General features: G+C 43.8%; 1 protein-coding gene across 5 annotated transcripts in view; it reads left to right on the top strand.

The window, feature by feature from the left end:
• LOC140485756 (folliculin-interacting protein 2-like) overlaps window positions 1–15,159 on the top strand; it is a 132,122-nt gene that overhangs the window by 32,919 nt on the left and 84,044 nt on the right. Inside the window, exon 1 of one of the 5 annotated variants that reach the window (XM_072584256.1) lies at window positions 8,219–8,315. The exons of the other annotated variants lie outside the window; for them this stretch is intronic. Coding sequence (XP_072440357.1) covers window positions 8,302–8,315 — 14 coding nt within the window. The 5' untranslated portion in view covers window positions 8,219–8,301. Of the gene's footprint in view, window positions 1–8,218; window positions 8,316–15,159 lie in introns of those variants that run through there. 5 annotated transcript variants of the gene reach the window in all.

The raw sequence follows: 15,159 nt of genomic DNA, 5'->3' as shown, positions 1-15,159 counted from the left end.
GAGAAGTAATCAGTTACTGTGTACCAGCAGGAACTCTGGTAGGTCAGTTGTTCACTTGTAGAAATTGATAATTCATCCAGAGCTGCACCCTGAAGAAAGGGGGTGTTTTGAGTGGCGCAACACATGATTTCAGCTGATTGAGGAAGTACCCAAGCATAGCCCACGTATATGCAAGATTAGAGTGGTACTGGAAAAGTACAGCAGGTCAGGCAGCATCAAGGAGCAGGAAAATTGATGTTTCGGGCAAAAGCCCTTCCTCAGGAAATCTCCAGCATCTGCAGTACCCACCTCTGCCATGTATATACAAATTAAAGTCTCTCATAGCTACAACTGTACTTTTTTGTTTTTATTTCTCTCATCTCTTATTTTCAGTTTGTCTTCCCCAAGTTACCACCATAAATCTATATACAACCCCCAGTATCATTTTTCTGTCCACTTACAGCCATACACCCAGAACAAACATCCTCCTTCATTGTTGGTAATCTTCTCTTTAACCAGTAATGTTATCCCACCTTTTTTTCCCCTTTGGTTGTTTTTTGTCCGTCCTAAGACTGAATACCTCCTGATGTTCAGTTCCCATCCCAGGTCACTCTGCAGCCATGTAGTTGGGATTACAGATCCATCACATCTGTTTATATTTATTTGCGGGAGTAATTCATCTATTTTATGCAATTGTTCCTTCCATAAGACACCAGGTCTTAGGGCTATTTGTACTGTGACCCTGTTGGATTCTTGCCATTCATTTTTAGATTAGATTAGATTAGATTACTTAGTGTGGAAACAGGCCCTTTGGCCCAACAAGTCCACACCGCCCCACCGAAGCGCAACCCACCCATACCCCTACCCCTTACCTACACTAAGGACAATTTAGGATGGCCAATTCACCTGACCTGCACATCTTTGGATTGTGGGAGGAAACCGGAGCACCCGGAGGAAACCCACGGGGAGAATTTTTCTTTCCAATTTGTCTTTTTTTTTGCCCTTTTGTTTCTCTCTTCTGCCTCCCTTTCATAGGTTCCTATCATCCTGCCATTTTAGTTTGAACATGCCCCAATTGTACCAGCAAATACACCCCTGAGACCATTCATTTCAGACCTACTTGGGTGCAACCGTCCAATTTGTACGAGCCCACTACCCCCAGAACCAGTTTCAGTACACAGGAATCTGAAGCCCTCCCTCTCTCTCCACCTCTCCATCCATATTGTCTTCTGATAAATCCAGCTATTTCTACTCTGATTAGTACAGTAATCTCTGGTACTTTTTTTTTAATTCTTCCTTTCCATACTTCTTTTAGGACCTCATTTAATTTTAGCCTATGTCATTGATACTGACCATTTGGCTGTTCACCCATTCTAGAAAATCTTTTGACTGCTCTAAAACATCCTTGACCCTTGCACCTGGGAAGCATTGTACAGTTCTGGAATCCCTACAATCCCAATCTTACAATTGAATACCCTGCACATTTAGCCTTCCCACCAATATTCTTACTCTAATGCAGTAGAGCCAACTGTGGTGCAAAGAATTTGGCTATTGCTCTTTCCTCCACCATTCCACCCATTTAGTATCCAAAAATCTTTTATCTGTTTTGTATTACAATGGTCATAGAGGATTCCTGTCATGCCTGCCTAGTCCTGTTACTCTGCCTGTGGAGTAACTATCTCCCTGTACATGTTATCCATGATACTGTCTGTTTTGCGGATGTTGTGTCCCCAACAGTGAATCCAGCTGTGAAACACTGGCTTGCAGGAGCTGCAGCTGGAGACATGTTCTGCACATATCCTGATTCTGGGTAATAGAACTGTGCCTGACATCGCACATTGAAGCGGGAGAGCACATTACAGCACTCTCCTATGCCTTGCCTCTTTAAATTAAGCCCTTTAGATTGACTCGAAAATCAAATTTAGTCTAGAGCCATCTTTTTCTGGCCTTATGCAGTTATTTCCCTTGCAGACTATAAAACCAAAGTAAAGACCTTACAAATTATAGGCAATTTATAATTTATATGAATACTTTCTGGCCTCCTTCAGTGTGGTGTTGACTTCAGCATTCTCTTCAGACTGCACTAGATGGTTCTCAGATTTGTAATGTTGTAGTTGATCAGTTTGTGACTAGTTCATCTCCTGCATTTAAAATAGCGCTTTTTTTTGAATTGTGATGGCATGCATTCCAAAGCAAATTAGTTATTATGAGAGATAGGCTACGAAAGAAGAACTAATGTCACAAATTAGTTTCTACTCGCCAATTTGCTAGTGCGGATTCACTAAATCAGAACTCTGGGAAAGGTTTACAGATGTAGTTTACTTTCATGCTTGCATACAGACAAATCTACCAAACTGTTGGCAAGTATAAGAAGAGAAGCAGATATGAACAAATTTGATTTCCATTTTTTTTAAGCTAACACATTCGTGAAGCTATTCGTGGCTGACCAGCATTTGTTGCCCATCAATAGTTACCCTTGAGAAGATTGTGGTGAGCTGCCTCTTTGAACCATGCTGTACATCACTGGAGGCCCAGACTACTTTCTAAATGGGGAAAGGCTTGGAAATCTGAACCACAAGGAGACTTGGGGGTTCAGGATTAACTTCAGTTAGAAAGGCAAGTGTAATGTTAGTCATTTTCAAGAAAGGTAGAAGCCAAGAACGAATACATGCTGAGGCTGTATGAAGCTCTGTTCAGACTACATTTTGAATATCGTTGAGCAATTTTTGGACTTCTATGTAAGGAAGGATGTGCTGCATGAGAGGGTGTGTAGAGGAGGTTTACAAGAATACCCTAGGAATGAAGGGACTGTCATAGGAGTAGTTGAGGACTCTGGGCCTGTGCTCAGTGGAATTTAGAAGGATGGGGGGGGTTGGAATCTGATTGAAATTTGCAGAATGTCAAGAGGCCTGACTAGAGCAAATGTGGTGAATTCTTCTGCCAGTAGGAGAGATTAGGACCCAAGGGCATTGTCTCCAGATAAACTGATGTGGAGAAATTTCCTCAACCAGAGGGTGATTTAATCTGTGCAACTCATTACTACAGAAGGCTGTGGAGGCCAAGTCAATCTTGAAACTTAAATACCGAGGGCTAGATGTGCTGAATGTAAAGATGATGTTTCCATTAGTGGATGAGACTATGACCCGAGGGCACAGACTCAGTGTAGGCACAGCCCTTTTCTAACACATGAGGAATTTCTACAACCAGAGGGTCGTTATTCTGTGGAATCCATTGCTCAGAGAACCTTGGAAGCCAATTTTGAATTTATTTAAGACTGAGTTTCTAGATTAGTAAGGGAATCAAGGGGCACAGGGAGAAGGCAGGAGAATGGGGTTGAGAAACATTATCAGCAATGATTAAATTAGAGTAGTTTTCATGAGCTTAATGGCTTAGTCCTGCTCCTATGTCTATGGTCCTAGAGTGCCACACAGCAAATGGAGGGTATTCTCAACATGAATGCGGACTTTCTTTACAGGGATGGTGCAGTGGTCACACTTGCCATTACTGTCATGAACAGATCTTTTCCAACGCAGGCAGATGGATGAGGTCAAGTATGTTTTTACCCTTGTTGGTTTTCTCCTAGACCCAGTCTGGAAGCTGTGTTGTTTAGGCCTCAATCAGTAGTGCTGCTGCCAAGCCAGTCTTGGTGATGGACATTGACATCCCCCACCCAGTGTACATTACATTATGTACCCTTGCCACCCTCAGTGCTTCCTCCCAGTGTTGCTCAATATAGAAGAGCACTTATTGCTATATATTCAGCATTTGAAGGAAGTCAATCAGCAGGTGCTTTACTAGCCTATAAAACCTGGAGCTATGAGACTTCATAGTGTCCAAAGTAAAAGTTGAGGATTCCTTGGCCAACTCCCTTCCCTTTGTATACTGTTGTGCTGCTTGGTTTGTCCTGCCAGTGGACAGCTCATATCCAGGGCTGCTGATAGTATTGGATCTTGAAATCAATGGTCCAACAAACAACTTTTGTGGAAATGGTCCTAGTAATATGTTTTAGTTGTTTTTGAGGGTTAAGTTGTAATGTTAAAAGATTAAATTATACTATCTCTCTGGACATTCATGTAATGTTGAGGCGTTAAACTGTCCTGTCTGTCTTCAAGACGCTGAACATTCTGGAAGTGGGTGGGGGCGACATTCTTCCTCGCAGCATGCAGGAATGTGGATGACTATCCCTCGTAATCCACACTTCATTTGGACAGCCATTTACTACTATTCTACTGCTATTATCAAATTCAAATCTCATTCAGTCCCTTCCATTAAGAAATGCTTTCGTGGCCAGCCCCCAGGCAATTAAATTAGTTTGCGTGAACATTCCCCCCCCCCCCCCCCCCCCCCCCCAGATATGGAAGTATATCACACCTACATTGTATGGGGGAGTAGCGGAACCAGAACTTGTTTGCAGGGCTGCCCTAAAGCTAGGCCATATCGCATCTACATTGTCTTGGGGAATCACTGAGCCAGGAAACAGTTTGCATAACTATTCCCCAGGATATATACATTACCCCCAGGTAATATGGTAGGATAAGGTCATCCTTGGAGATAATGTGGTTATGGAGGGGAATGGCTGGAATACCTGTAAACATTACAAACTGACCTGTATAAAGGAGATATGTTTCCTTTGTTTGGGGCCTCTTTTAACTCAACTTTGCACATCTGCAAAGAGTGTCAAAGGGGTCAACTAGCTGGTACAAGCTTTAATAAACTTTAACTGTTTGCAGAAGTTGGTGTGCGTGAATTGCATCTCGTATGTGAAACCTCTGGAAAAGAACCTAACTGAGTGTTAGCCAGAAGACGATATAATTCAGGTGTTCTGTTCTTCAAAAAATGCTTTGTATCCATTTTAAGACTGTAGTTTAATATCATTTTGAAAAATTACACTTCTGGCAAAAACAAATACAGGTATTTAGTATAGCACAGAATTATTGGGCGGCACGGTGGCACAGTGGTTAGCACTGCTGCCTCACAGCGCCAGAGACCTGGGTTCAATTCCCACCTCAGGCGACTGTCTGTGTGGAGTTTGCACATTCTCCCCGTGTCTGCGTGGGTTTCCTCCGGGTGCTCCGGTTTCCTCCCACAGTCCAAAGATGTGCAGGTCAGGTGAATTGGCCAATCTAAATTGCCCGTAGTGTTAGGTAAGGGGTAAATGTAGGGGTATGGGTGGGTTGTGCTTCGGCGGGGCGGTGTGGACTTGTTGGGCCGAAGGGCCTGTTTCCACACTGTAAGTAATCTAATCTAATCTAATGTGTCCCAATTCCTGGAGTGGGCCTTGAACCTATGAGCTTTTGACTTTGACCTCCAGTGCAGCAGATGTTTTACAAGTGGCAACAGCCTATCTGTACTCAAACATAACAAACTCCAATGAAATTGGTCACAACACTGACTTTGCTCCTTTTAACCTTCCCCATACTTCATTTATATTAACTTGCACTAAATTACTCCAATTGGTGAAGGAGGATGGACTGATTGTGCTGTCTCTGTTTTTGTATGTGATATGTAGTTCTTTGTGAATGTGTTCCTATAAATACCATGACTTATCCAGTTATGTAAAATTAGATTTATTTTGGTACATGTTTCTGCCCAGCAATTGAGAGGCTGAGAAGCAACGTTCAATGTTCAGGCTTCTTGGAAAAAGATGTGACATTCTGGAAAACAATAGTATTGTGACAAAATGGATATTTTTGCACACTGATTCGTGAGTTGAATCTTTTTTTTTCGATATAGATAATAGCAGAAGTAGGTCATTTCCGCCTTGATACCTGCTCTGTAGTTACTTTCTACATTAGATGATTATCCATGATCATACTGACTCAGCATCATGTTTCCACTTTCTCCTCCGATACTCTTTGATTCCTTTAGTCCTAAGAACTACCCGACTCCCCCATTTTAGAAAGTGATCAAAGCCAAGACATTGAGTGTTTTCATGAATGAAATGCCACCATTTTCCCCAATGGGTTAAGAAATTTCTCCTCACTCAGTCCTAAATGGCCCAACGCCATATACCTAGACTGACCCTCCCCCTGGTTCTGGACTCCCTGGTCATTAGGAGTATCCTTCTGCATTACCTTTTCCAGACCTTTAGGTTTCTATAAAATCCACCTCCTCTTCTCTTGTCGCGCCCACCCCCCCAATTCACTGAAATTTAGAAGAATTTAGCCATAACTGACCCATTCTCTCTTCTCTCATTAGTCCTACCATCCTAGGAATAACTCTGGGAAGTTTTTGCTCTCTTTCAGTAACCAGAATATGCTGCTTCAGGTAATGAGAGCAAAACTGCACACATTATTCCAGTTGTGGTCTTACCAAGGCCCTTTACAATTACGGTAATTGCCCCTGTATTCAAATTCTCTCACTAGGAAAGCAAATGTACTATTTGCTGCCTTCACTGCTGCACCTGCATGTTTCCAGCAACTGGTTTCCAAAACACTTTGGTTGTCTTGCATCCCCTTATCAGTGTATTGCCATTCAGATAATCTGTCTTCCTATAATTGCTACCAAAGCGATAACCTCCCACTTATCCACATTCTATTTCATCTGCCTTTTTGGATTTGTCCACTCGTTCAACTTGTCTAAATCACACTGAAGCATCTCTGCATCCTTCTCACGGTTCACCTCTCCTAGCCAGCTTTGTCATCAGCAAACTTCAAAATATACATTTAGTTGCCTCATCTACATCATTCATATAACTCGTGAGCAGTGGGGCCTTAGTACTGATCCCTGCATTACCCCAATGATCAGTGGCTGCCACTGAGAAAAAAAACTCTGTTCCTGCACATTTTTACTTCCTGTCTGCTCTATGCTACTACTGTCATAAATATCCCATTTAGAACTGCTTTCTTATTTCCATATGAGCTTCAAAGCAATGTCACCAGAGCATTAGTGTGGGCCTCAGGATTACCACTTGGTTTTCACTTCAGAACTATCTTTTTTTATCCTGTTTGTGTCAACTGTGACATGCGTGGATGGGTCCAGCCAGTGCCCAAAACTGGCCAGATGTAATTATGAATTCTGAGAATCAGCTAGATGCTATTGTTGCTGTTAGTTTGTACTCCCAACGTTTTGTCCTATTAGTGAACTGCAGGACGCCCATCCTGACGGTCTGTTTATTGTTGCTGGAGATTTCAACTAATGCGTATCTCAAGACTGTGCTTCCCAAGTTCCATTGGCATCTACACAAAACGCTAGTGTGGCCACACTTGGAATATTGTGTACAGTTCTGGTTGTCTCATTGCAGGAAGGGTGTGGAAGCATTGGAAAAGGTGCAGAGGAGATTTACTAGGATGTTGCCTGGTTTGGAGGGAAGGTGTTATGAGGAAAGGCTGAGAGACTTGGGTCTGTTTTCATTGGAAAGAAGGGATTTGATAGAGACCTACAAGATGATCAGAGGATTAGGTAGGGTAGACAGTGAAAGTCTTTTTCCTATGATGATGACGTCCGCTTGTATGAGGGGCCATAGCTACAGCTACAAATTGAGGGGTGATGTGCCTAAGACAGGTGTCAGAGGCAGGTTCTTTACTCAATGGTAAGGGTGTGGAATTCCTTATCTGCGAATGTAGTTAACTCAGCAACATTAGACTTAAACAATCCTTGGATAAGCACATGGATAATGATGCGATAGTTCAGGGGGATGAGCTAAGATTAGTTCACAGGTTGGCGCACCATCAAGGGCCGAAGGGCCTGTTCTGCGCTGTATTGTTCTATGTGGACTTGCCATGAGAGGGGAGAACACACTGGATCTGGTTTACACAAACATTTCCCAATGCATATGAAGCAGAGCCTGGCTGCACCTCAGCTTCTCAGACCACATCTGATATGCTATATCCCAGTATACAGACTGCTTGTCAGACATGTCAAACAGTTCTGAAGCAAGTTAAAACCTGGCTGGCAGGAGCCATTTTGAGTGCAATGGCATGTGTTCAGGGAGGCAGCAACCAATGCTGATTCCATCAATTTAGAGGAGTAAACCATGTTGGTGATTTTCTATGTTAGCAAGTGCATTGGCGATGTCACTGTATCCAAGACCATTACTTCTCACCTCCACCAGAAGCCATGGATGACTGCAAAGATGTGTGAGCACATGCTGCTGAGGACCCGTGATTCCGCCTTCGGACCAGATGACAAGGTGGCCAGCGCGAGGGCCAACCTGATCCGGGCCAGCAGGCAAAGAGTTCGTATGCACAGAATACACAGCCACTTTCAGGACAGCAGCAATTATGCAGAGCATGTGGAAGGGCATCCAGGCCATTACCAATCTCAACAGCATTTCCTGCTTTACCGGTGATGTCTCCCTCCTGGATGAGTTGAACAACTTCTATGTACGGTTTGAGGTATGAAATTTAAGTGGCAGTGAGGAAGTCCAACCCCCTCCCAATGACCAGGTACTGTGTCTTAGCAGGGATGATGTGAGGAAAACCCTATAGAGTCCAGTCACGTAAGGCTGTTGGGCCAAATCACATCGCTGGCAGAGTGCTCAGAGGATGCTCTCTCATACTGGCAGATGTTCTCACGGGCATCTTCAAAATCTCCCCGAGCTGACCATAATTCCAATGTGCTTCAAGGCTGCTACCATTATCTCTGTGCCAAAGAAGTCTTCAGTGCCCTGTCTCGATGACTACTGCTCTGTTGTCCTTACACCAATCATCACAAAATGCTTTGAGAGGCTTGTGATGAGGCATAAGCCTCTGCAGCCCCCCTTTCACTGGACATCCTGCAGTTGGTGTATTGACTCAACTGATCAGTAGTAGACGCCATTTCCATAACCCTCCATCTGTGTCTCATCTACCTGGAGAAGAAGGTCACCTATGTCAGATTACTGTTCATCGACATCTTCAGTTCTGCATTTAACACTATCATTCCTCCACCTGATTTGGAAAGCAGAGTCTGTGGCCCAAAAACCTCCCTTTTGTAATTGGATCCTGGAATTCCTGACTGAGAGACCTCAGTCAGTTGGATTGGGAACAGTATCTCCAATATTATCACGCTGAGCATGGGAGGCCTCCCTGTGTGCTCAGTCCACTACTGTTCACCCTGCTGACACACAACTGTGCAGTGATGCACAGCTCAAATCATATCCAGTTTGCTGCTGATATGACTGTGTGTAGTGTGTCTCATTAGCATAAACGAGTCAGTAAGCAGAGAGGAGGTGCAGCAGCTAATGTACTGGTGCAGAGCCAGCAACCTGTCTTTGAATGTGGACAAGACAAAAGAAATGGTTGTTGACTTCAGGTGGGTACAGAGCCACCATTCTTGGCTGGACATCAGCTCCCCCATGGAGATAGTGAAGAGCACCAAATTTCTTGGTGTACCCCTGGTGGTGAATTTCAGCTGGCCCCTCAATACCAGCTCCATAGCCAAGAAAGCCCCGCAACGTGTCTCTTTTCTGTGCAGGCTGAAGAAAGCCCACCTCCTATCCTCACCACATCCAAGTGCCCTGAGCGGCTGCATCACTGTCTGATTCGGGATTGGTACCACCTCTGATCGTAAGACCCTACAACGAAGAGTGAGAACAGCTGAGAACGTAATCATTAGGGTCTCATTTCCACCACCCCCACCCCATTACAGACATTTACACCATTATGTTGCATCCAAAAGGCTAAAAGCATTATGGAAGACCCCACACATCCCTCACTTAAACTCTTCTCCCTCCTGCCATCTTGTAGAAGATACCAGAGCATTTGGTCTCTCTCAAGGCAGGACTGTGCAACAGTTTCTTTTCCCCCAAGCCATCAGGCTCCTTAACACAAAATGATTGGGCTCTCTTTTTTTTTCCCATCTGAAATTTTTTGCATGACTTTGAATTGATGCTAGAAATATATCTATTTATCATTCTTCTATTACACTGTAACTTGCAAGTTTTGCACTTATGCACTTCATGGCATATGCGATTTGTGCTGCCCATGTAGCACCCTCTGTCCTGGAGGAACACCTGTCAAGCTTTTACTGTATCAGTTCTATACAGTAGAAATAGAATCAGAGATATACAGCATGGAAACAGACCCTTCGGTCCAACCCGTCCAATCCGACCCGATATCCCAACCCAATCTAGTCCCACCTGCCAGCACCCGGCCCATATCCCTCCAAACCCTTCCTATTCATATACCCATCCAAATGCCTCTTAAATGTTGCAATTGTACCAGCCTCCACCATTTCCTCTGGCAGTTCATTCCGTACATGTACCACCACCTACGTGAAAAAGTTGCCCCTAAGGTCTCTCTTATATCTTCCCCTCTCACCCTAAACCTATGCCCTCTAGTTCTGGATTCCCCTACTCAAGGGAAAAGACTTTCTCTATTTATCCTATCTGTGCTCCTCATGATTTCGTAAACCTCTATAAGGTCACCCCTCAGCCTCCGCTCCAGGGGAAACAGCCCCAGCCTGTTGGGCTTCTCCCTATAGTTCAAATCCTCCAACCCTGGCAACACCCTTGTAAATCTTTTCTGAACCCTTTCAAGTTTCGCAACATCTTTCTAATAGGAAGGAGACCAGAATTGCATGCAATATTTCCAACAGTGGCCTAACCAATGTCCTGTACAGCCGCAACATGGACCTTTCCTTTAAGTGTATAAGTTCTGCTAAGATTTGCTTTCCCAAAATGCAGCACCTCGCATTTATCTGCATTAAACTCCATCTGCCACTTCTCAGCTCATTGGCCCATCTGATCAAGATCCTGTTGTAATCTGGTGTAACCCTCTTCGCTGTCCACTACACCACCAATTTTGGTGTCAGCTGCAAACTTACTAACTATACATCTTGTGCTCAGATCCAAATCATTTATGTAAATGACAAAAAGTAGAGGACCCAGCACCGATCCTTGTGACATTCCACTGGTCACAGGCCTCCAGTCTGAAAAACAACCCTCCACCATCATCTTCTGTCTTCTACCTTTTTGAGCCAGTTCTGTATCCAAATGGCTAGTTCTCCCTGTATTCCATGAGATCTAACCTTGCTAACCAGTCTCCCATGGGGAACCCAGTCGAATGCCTAACTGAAGCCCACATAGGTCATTTCTACCACTTGGCCCTCATCAATCCTCTTTGTTCCCTCCTTCAAAAAACTCAATCAAGTTTGTGAGACATGATTTCCCACGCACCAAGCCATGCTGACTATCACTAATCAGTCCTTGCCTTTTCAAATACATGTAAATCCTGTCCCTCAGGATTCCCTCCAACAACTTGCCCGCCACAGAAGTCAGGCTCCCTGGCTTGTCCTTTCCACCCTTCTTAAATAGTGGTTCCTCATTGGCCTACCTCCAGTCTTCCAGTACCTCACCTGTGACTATCGATGATACAAATTTCTCAGCAAGAGGCCCAGCAATCACTTCTCTAGCTTCCCGGGTTCACCTGATCAGGTCCTGGGGATTTATCCACCTTTCCCCATTTCAAGATTCCTCCTCTGAAATAGTGACATTTTGCAAGGTGTCACCATGGGGAGCCTTCAGAAATGAGCGAATTTGAATCCAGAGAAAGTATACTCCTGTTAGGGTGAAAGAGAAGGCTGGTATGTATCGGGAATGCTGGATGACTAAAGAAATTGAGGGTTTGGTTAAGGAAGCATATGTCAGGTATAGACAGGATAAGATCAAGTGAATCCTTCGGGTATAAAGGCAGTAGGAGTATACTTTTAAGAGGGAAATCAGGAGGGCAAAAAGGGGACATGAGCTTTGGCAAATAGAATTAAGGAGAATCCAAAGAGTTTTTACAAATACGTTAAGGACAAAAGGGTAACTAGGGAGAAAATAGGGCTCTTCAAAGATCAGCAAGGTGGCCTTTGTGTGGAGCCACAGAAAATGGGGGAGATACTAAACGCAATTACAGAAACCTGGCTTAGGGATGGGCAGGACTGGCAGCTTAATGTTCCAGGATACATATGCTACAGGAAGGACAGAAAAGAGGGGGAGTGGCGTTTTGATAAGGGATAGCATTACAGCTGTGCTGATGGAGGATATTCCTGGAAATATATCCAGGGAAGTTATTTGGGTAGAACTGAGAAATAAGAAAGGGAAGATCACCTTTTATTAGGATTGTATTATAGACCCCCTAATAGTCAGAGGGAAATTGAGGAGCAAACTTGTAAGGAGATCTCAGCTGTCTGTAAGGATAATAAGGTGGTTATGGTAGGGGATTGTAATTTTCCAAACATTGACTGGGACTGCCATAGTGTTAAGGGGTTTGGATTTGTTAAGTGTGTACAAGAACATGTTCTGATTCAGTATGTGGATGTACCTACTAGAGAAGGTGCAAAACCTGACCTACTCTTGGGAAATAAGGCAGGGCAGGTGACTGAGATGTCAGTTGGAGAGCAATTTGGGGCCAGCGACCATAATTCTATTAGATTTAAAATAGTGATGGAAAATGAAAGACCAGATCTAAAAGTTGAAGCTCTAAGTTGGAGAAAGGTCAATTTTGACGGTATTAGGCAACAACTGGAGCATCCAGAATAAGGTGGGTGAGCTTGCAGCATGGATTGGTGCTGGGGATTTTGATGTTGTGGCCATTTCAGAGACCTGGATAGAGCAGAGATAGGAATGGATGTTGCAGGTTCCAGGATTAAGATGTTTCAGTACAAACAGAGATGACGATAAAGAGGGGGAAGTGTAACATTCTTAATCGAGCCCAATATTATGGTGAGAATGTGTATCAGGTATAAGCAGGCAGGGAAAGAGTTAAGCTCGGAGTTTTGTGAAACAGAAGGTTCAGCTGAGTATGATTCAGATGAGATAAGAACTTACAGTTAACAATGGGCTGCTGGAGGCAAGGGTAATGGGTTAACAAGGTGGAAAGGCATTCATTATGTAGAGCCATTTAACAATATTGGAAGCATTCAGTATGAAAGGTCAGCTAACAAGCGCGAAAAGTATCCATTATGTGAATCCAATTAACAAGGTTAAGAACATCCTTTTGTACAACAGGTAAAAGGCTTGGTCTCTGCTATTGATACTTGTTGATTTTAACAGTCACCCCAATTAATATGTATGTTGCCTTATCTGGGTGCTCCTCCCACTAAAATGACTATATAGTTCACTGGGAAGCTCCTGTTCCAGCGAAGACTGTGAACTCATGTCTCTGTGCACATGAGCGATTGTTCTGTCTCCCTCCAGGGCCCAGAATAACTATGTCTCTGTCTCTGAGCGTTTTGCTTCGACTAAGGGGGCAGTGGGGTGGATGGGACGACAACAGTGGCAGAAAGAATGTTTGAGGACTCATCTACTGATGTAGTATGGGCTTAAGTTTGAAACCAGAAAGGAGAGGTTATCCGGTTGGGAGTTTTCTATAGGCCTCTGGTTCCAGAGATGTAGAGGAAATGATAGCAAAGATGATTCTCAATGGGAGTGAGTGTGAAAGGGTAATTGTTATGGGGTCTTTAACTTTCTAAATATTGACTGGGAATACTATAGTTTGAGTACCTATAGATTGGTTGTCCTGACGTAGTACGTAGGCAAGCTAACAAGGGGTGAGGCTTCATTTAGATTCTGTAGTGACCACAATTCAGTTATGTTTACTTTAGCAATGGAAAGGGATAGGTACAGGGGAGCCTCGATTTATCCGAACATGATGGGCAGGCACTATTTCATTTGGATAATCGATTTGTTCGGTTAATTGATTTAAATACCTTTTCTTCTGGGGCTGAGTTTTTTAAAGTCTGCTCCCTGTTCAGAACACTGTACGAGGCCCTGCCCCCAATACCACCCCTCCTCCTTGCAACACTGCTACACCCCCCTCCCCGGCAGCTGGACTGGACACCAGCAACAAGGCTGCTGCCACCTTTTGTTTTGACAGGTTCCACGTTTTGCCCTGTACAGAGCAATGTTGGAAAGATTATGTGGGGAAGGGGGTTTAGGGTATACCCCTGTGGGGTACCCCTCCGGGGAGAGGGAGGGAGGGAGGGAGCGGGCGGGCAGTCAGTCATTTGGAGATGGTGCCTGTTTAATCACTGTAAACAAAAGACGCGATCACTGTTGGAAACACATCCTTGATGTAATGTTTCTATTGGGACTACGAGATCTCCTTCCAATCATCCGATTTCAGATAATCAAGGTTCCTCTGTGTATGCCACAGGGCAGGAGTTATAGCTGGGAGCAATGTAATTCTCATGCGATTAGGCAAGATTTAGGTTGCATTGGATGGTGAAAGAAACTGCAGGGGATGAACATAGTTGAAATGTGGAGCTTATTCAAGGAATGGTTACTGTGTCCTTGATAAATATGCACCCGACAGGAAGTGGTTGAGCGAGGGAACCGTGGCTTACTAATGAAGTTGAATCTCTTGTCAAGACGCAAAAGAAGGCTTCTGTTATGATGAGATTGAAAGCTCAGTTAGGGTGCTTGAGAATAACATGTTAGCATGGAAAGACCTGAAGAGAACCATTAGACAGGAGGGGACATGGCAGATTGGATCAAGGAAAATCCTAAGGCTTTCTATAGGTGTATTAATAATAAAAGAACGAATAGAGAAAGATTGGAACTAATCAAGGATTGTAGTGGGAAGTTGTGTGTGAAGTCTGCGGAGATAGATGAAGCACTAAATGAATATTTTTCATCAGTGTTCACACTGGAAAAAGACAATGTTATCTAAGAATATGGAAATACAGGTAACTAGAATAGATGGGATTGAGATGCACAAGGAGAAGAAGTTAGCAATTCTGGAAAGTGCAAAAATAGATAAGTCTCCTGGGCCGAATGGGATTTATCCTAGGATTCTCTGGGAAGCCAGGGAGGAGATTGCAGAGCCCTTGGCATTGATCTTTGTAGTCATTGTCTGTAGGAATAGTGCCAGAAGACTGAAGGATAGCAAATGTCCCCTTGCTCAAGAAGTGGAGAACAGACAACCCTGGTAATTATAGACCAGTGAGCCTTCCTTCGGTTGTGGGTAAAGTATTGGAAAAGGTTATGAGAGAGGATTTATAATCTAGAAAGGAATAAGTTGATAAGGGATTGTCAACACAGTTTTGTGAAGGGTAGGTCTTGCCTCTTTTATCCTTTTATTGAGTCCTTTTGAGAAGGTGACCAAACAGGTGGATGAGGGTAAAGTGGTTCATCTGTATAAGGATTTCAGTAAGGCATTTGATAAGGTTCCCCACAGTAGGCTATTGAACAACACATGAAGGCATGGGATTGAGGGTGATTTAGCGGTTTGAATCAGAAATTGGCTAGCTGAAAGAAGACTGGTGGTGGAT

This window comes from Chiloscyllium punctatum, chromosome 14 (genome assembly GCF_047496795.1).
Source record: "Chiloscyllium punctatum isolate Juve2018m chromosome 14, sChiPun1.3, whole genome shotgun sequence".
In the NCBI taxonomy this organism is placed as follows: Eukaryota; Metazoa; Chordata; class Chondrichthyes; order Orectolobiformes; family Hemiscylliidae; genus Chiloscyllium; species Chiloscyllium punctatum.
Note: the sequence above shows the minus strand (reverse complement) of the source record. Positions and strands in the feature narration are given on the sequence as shown.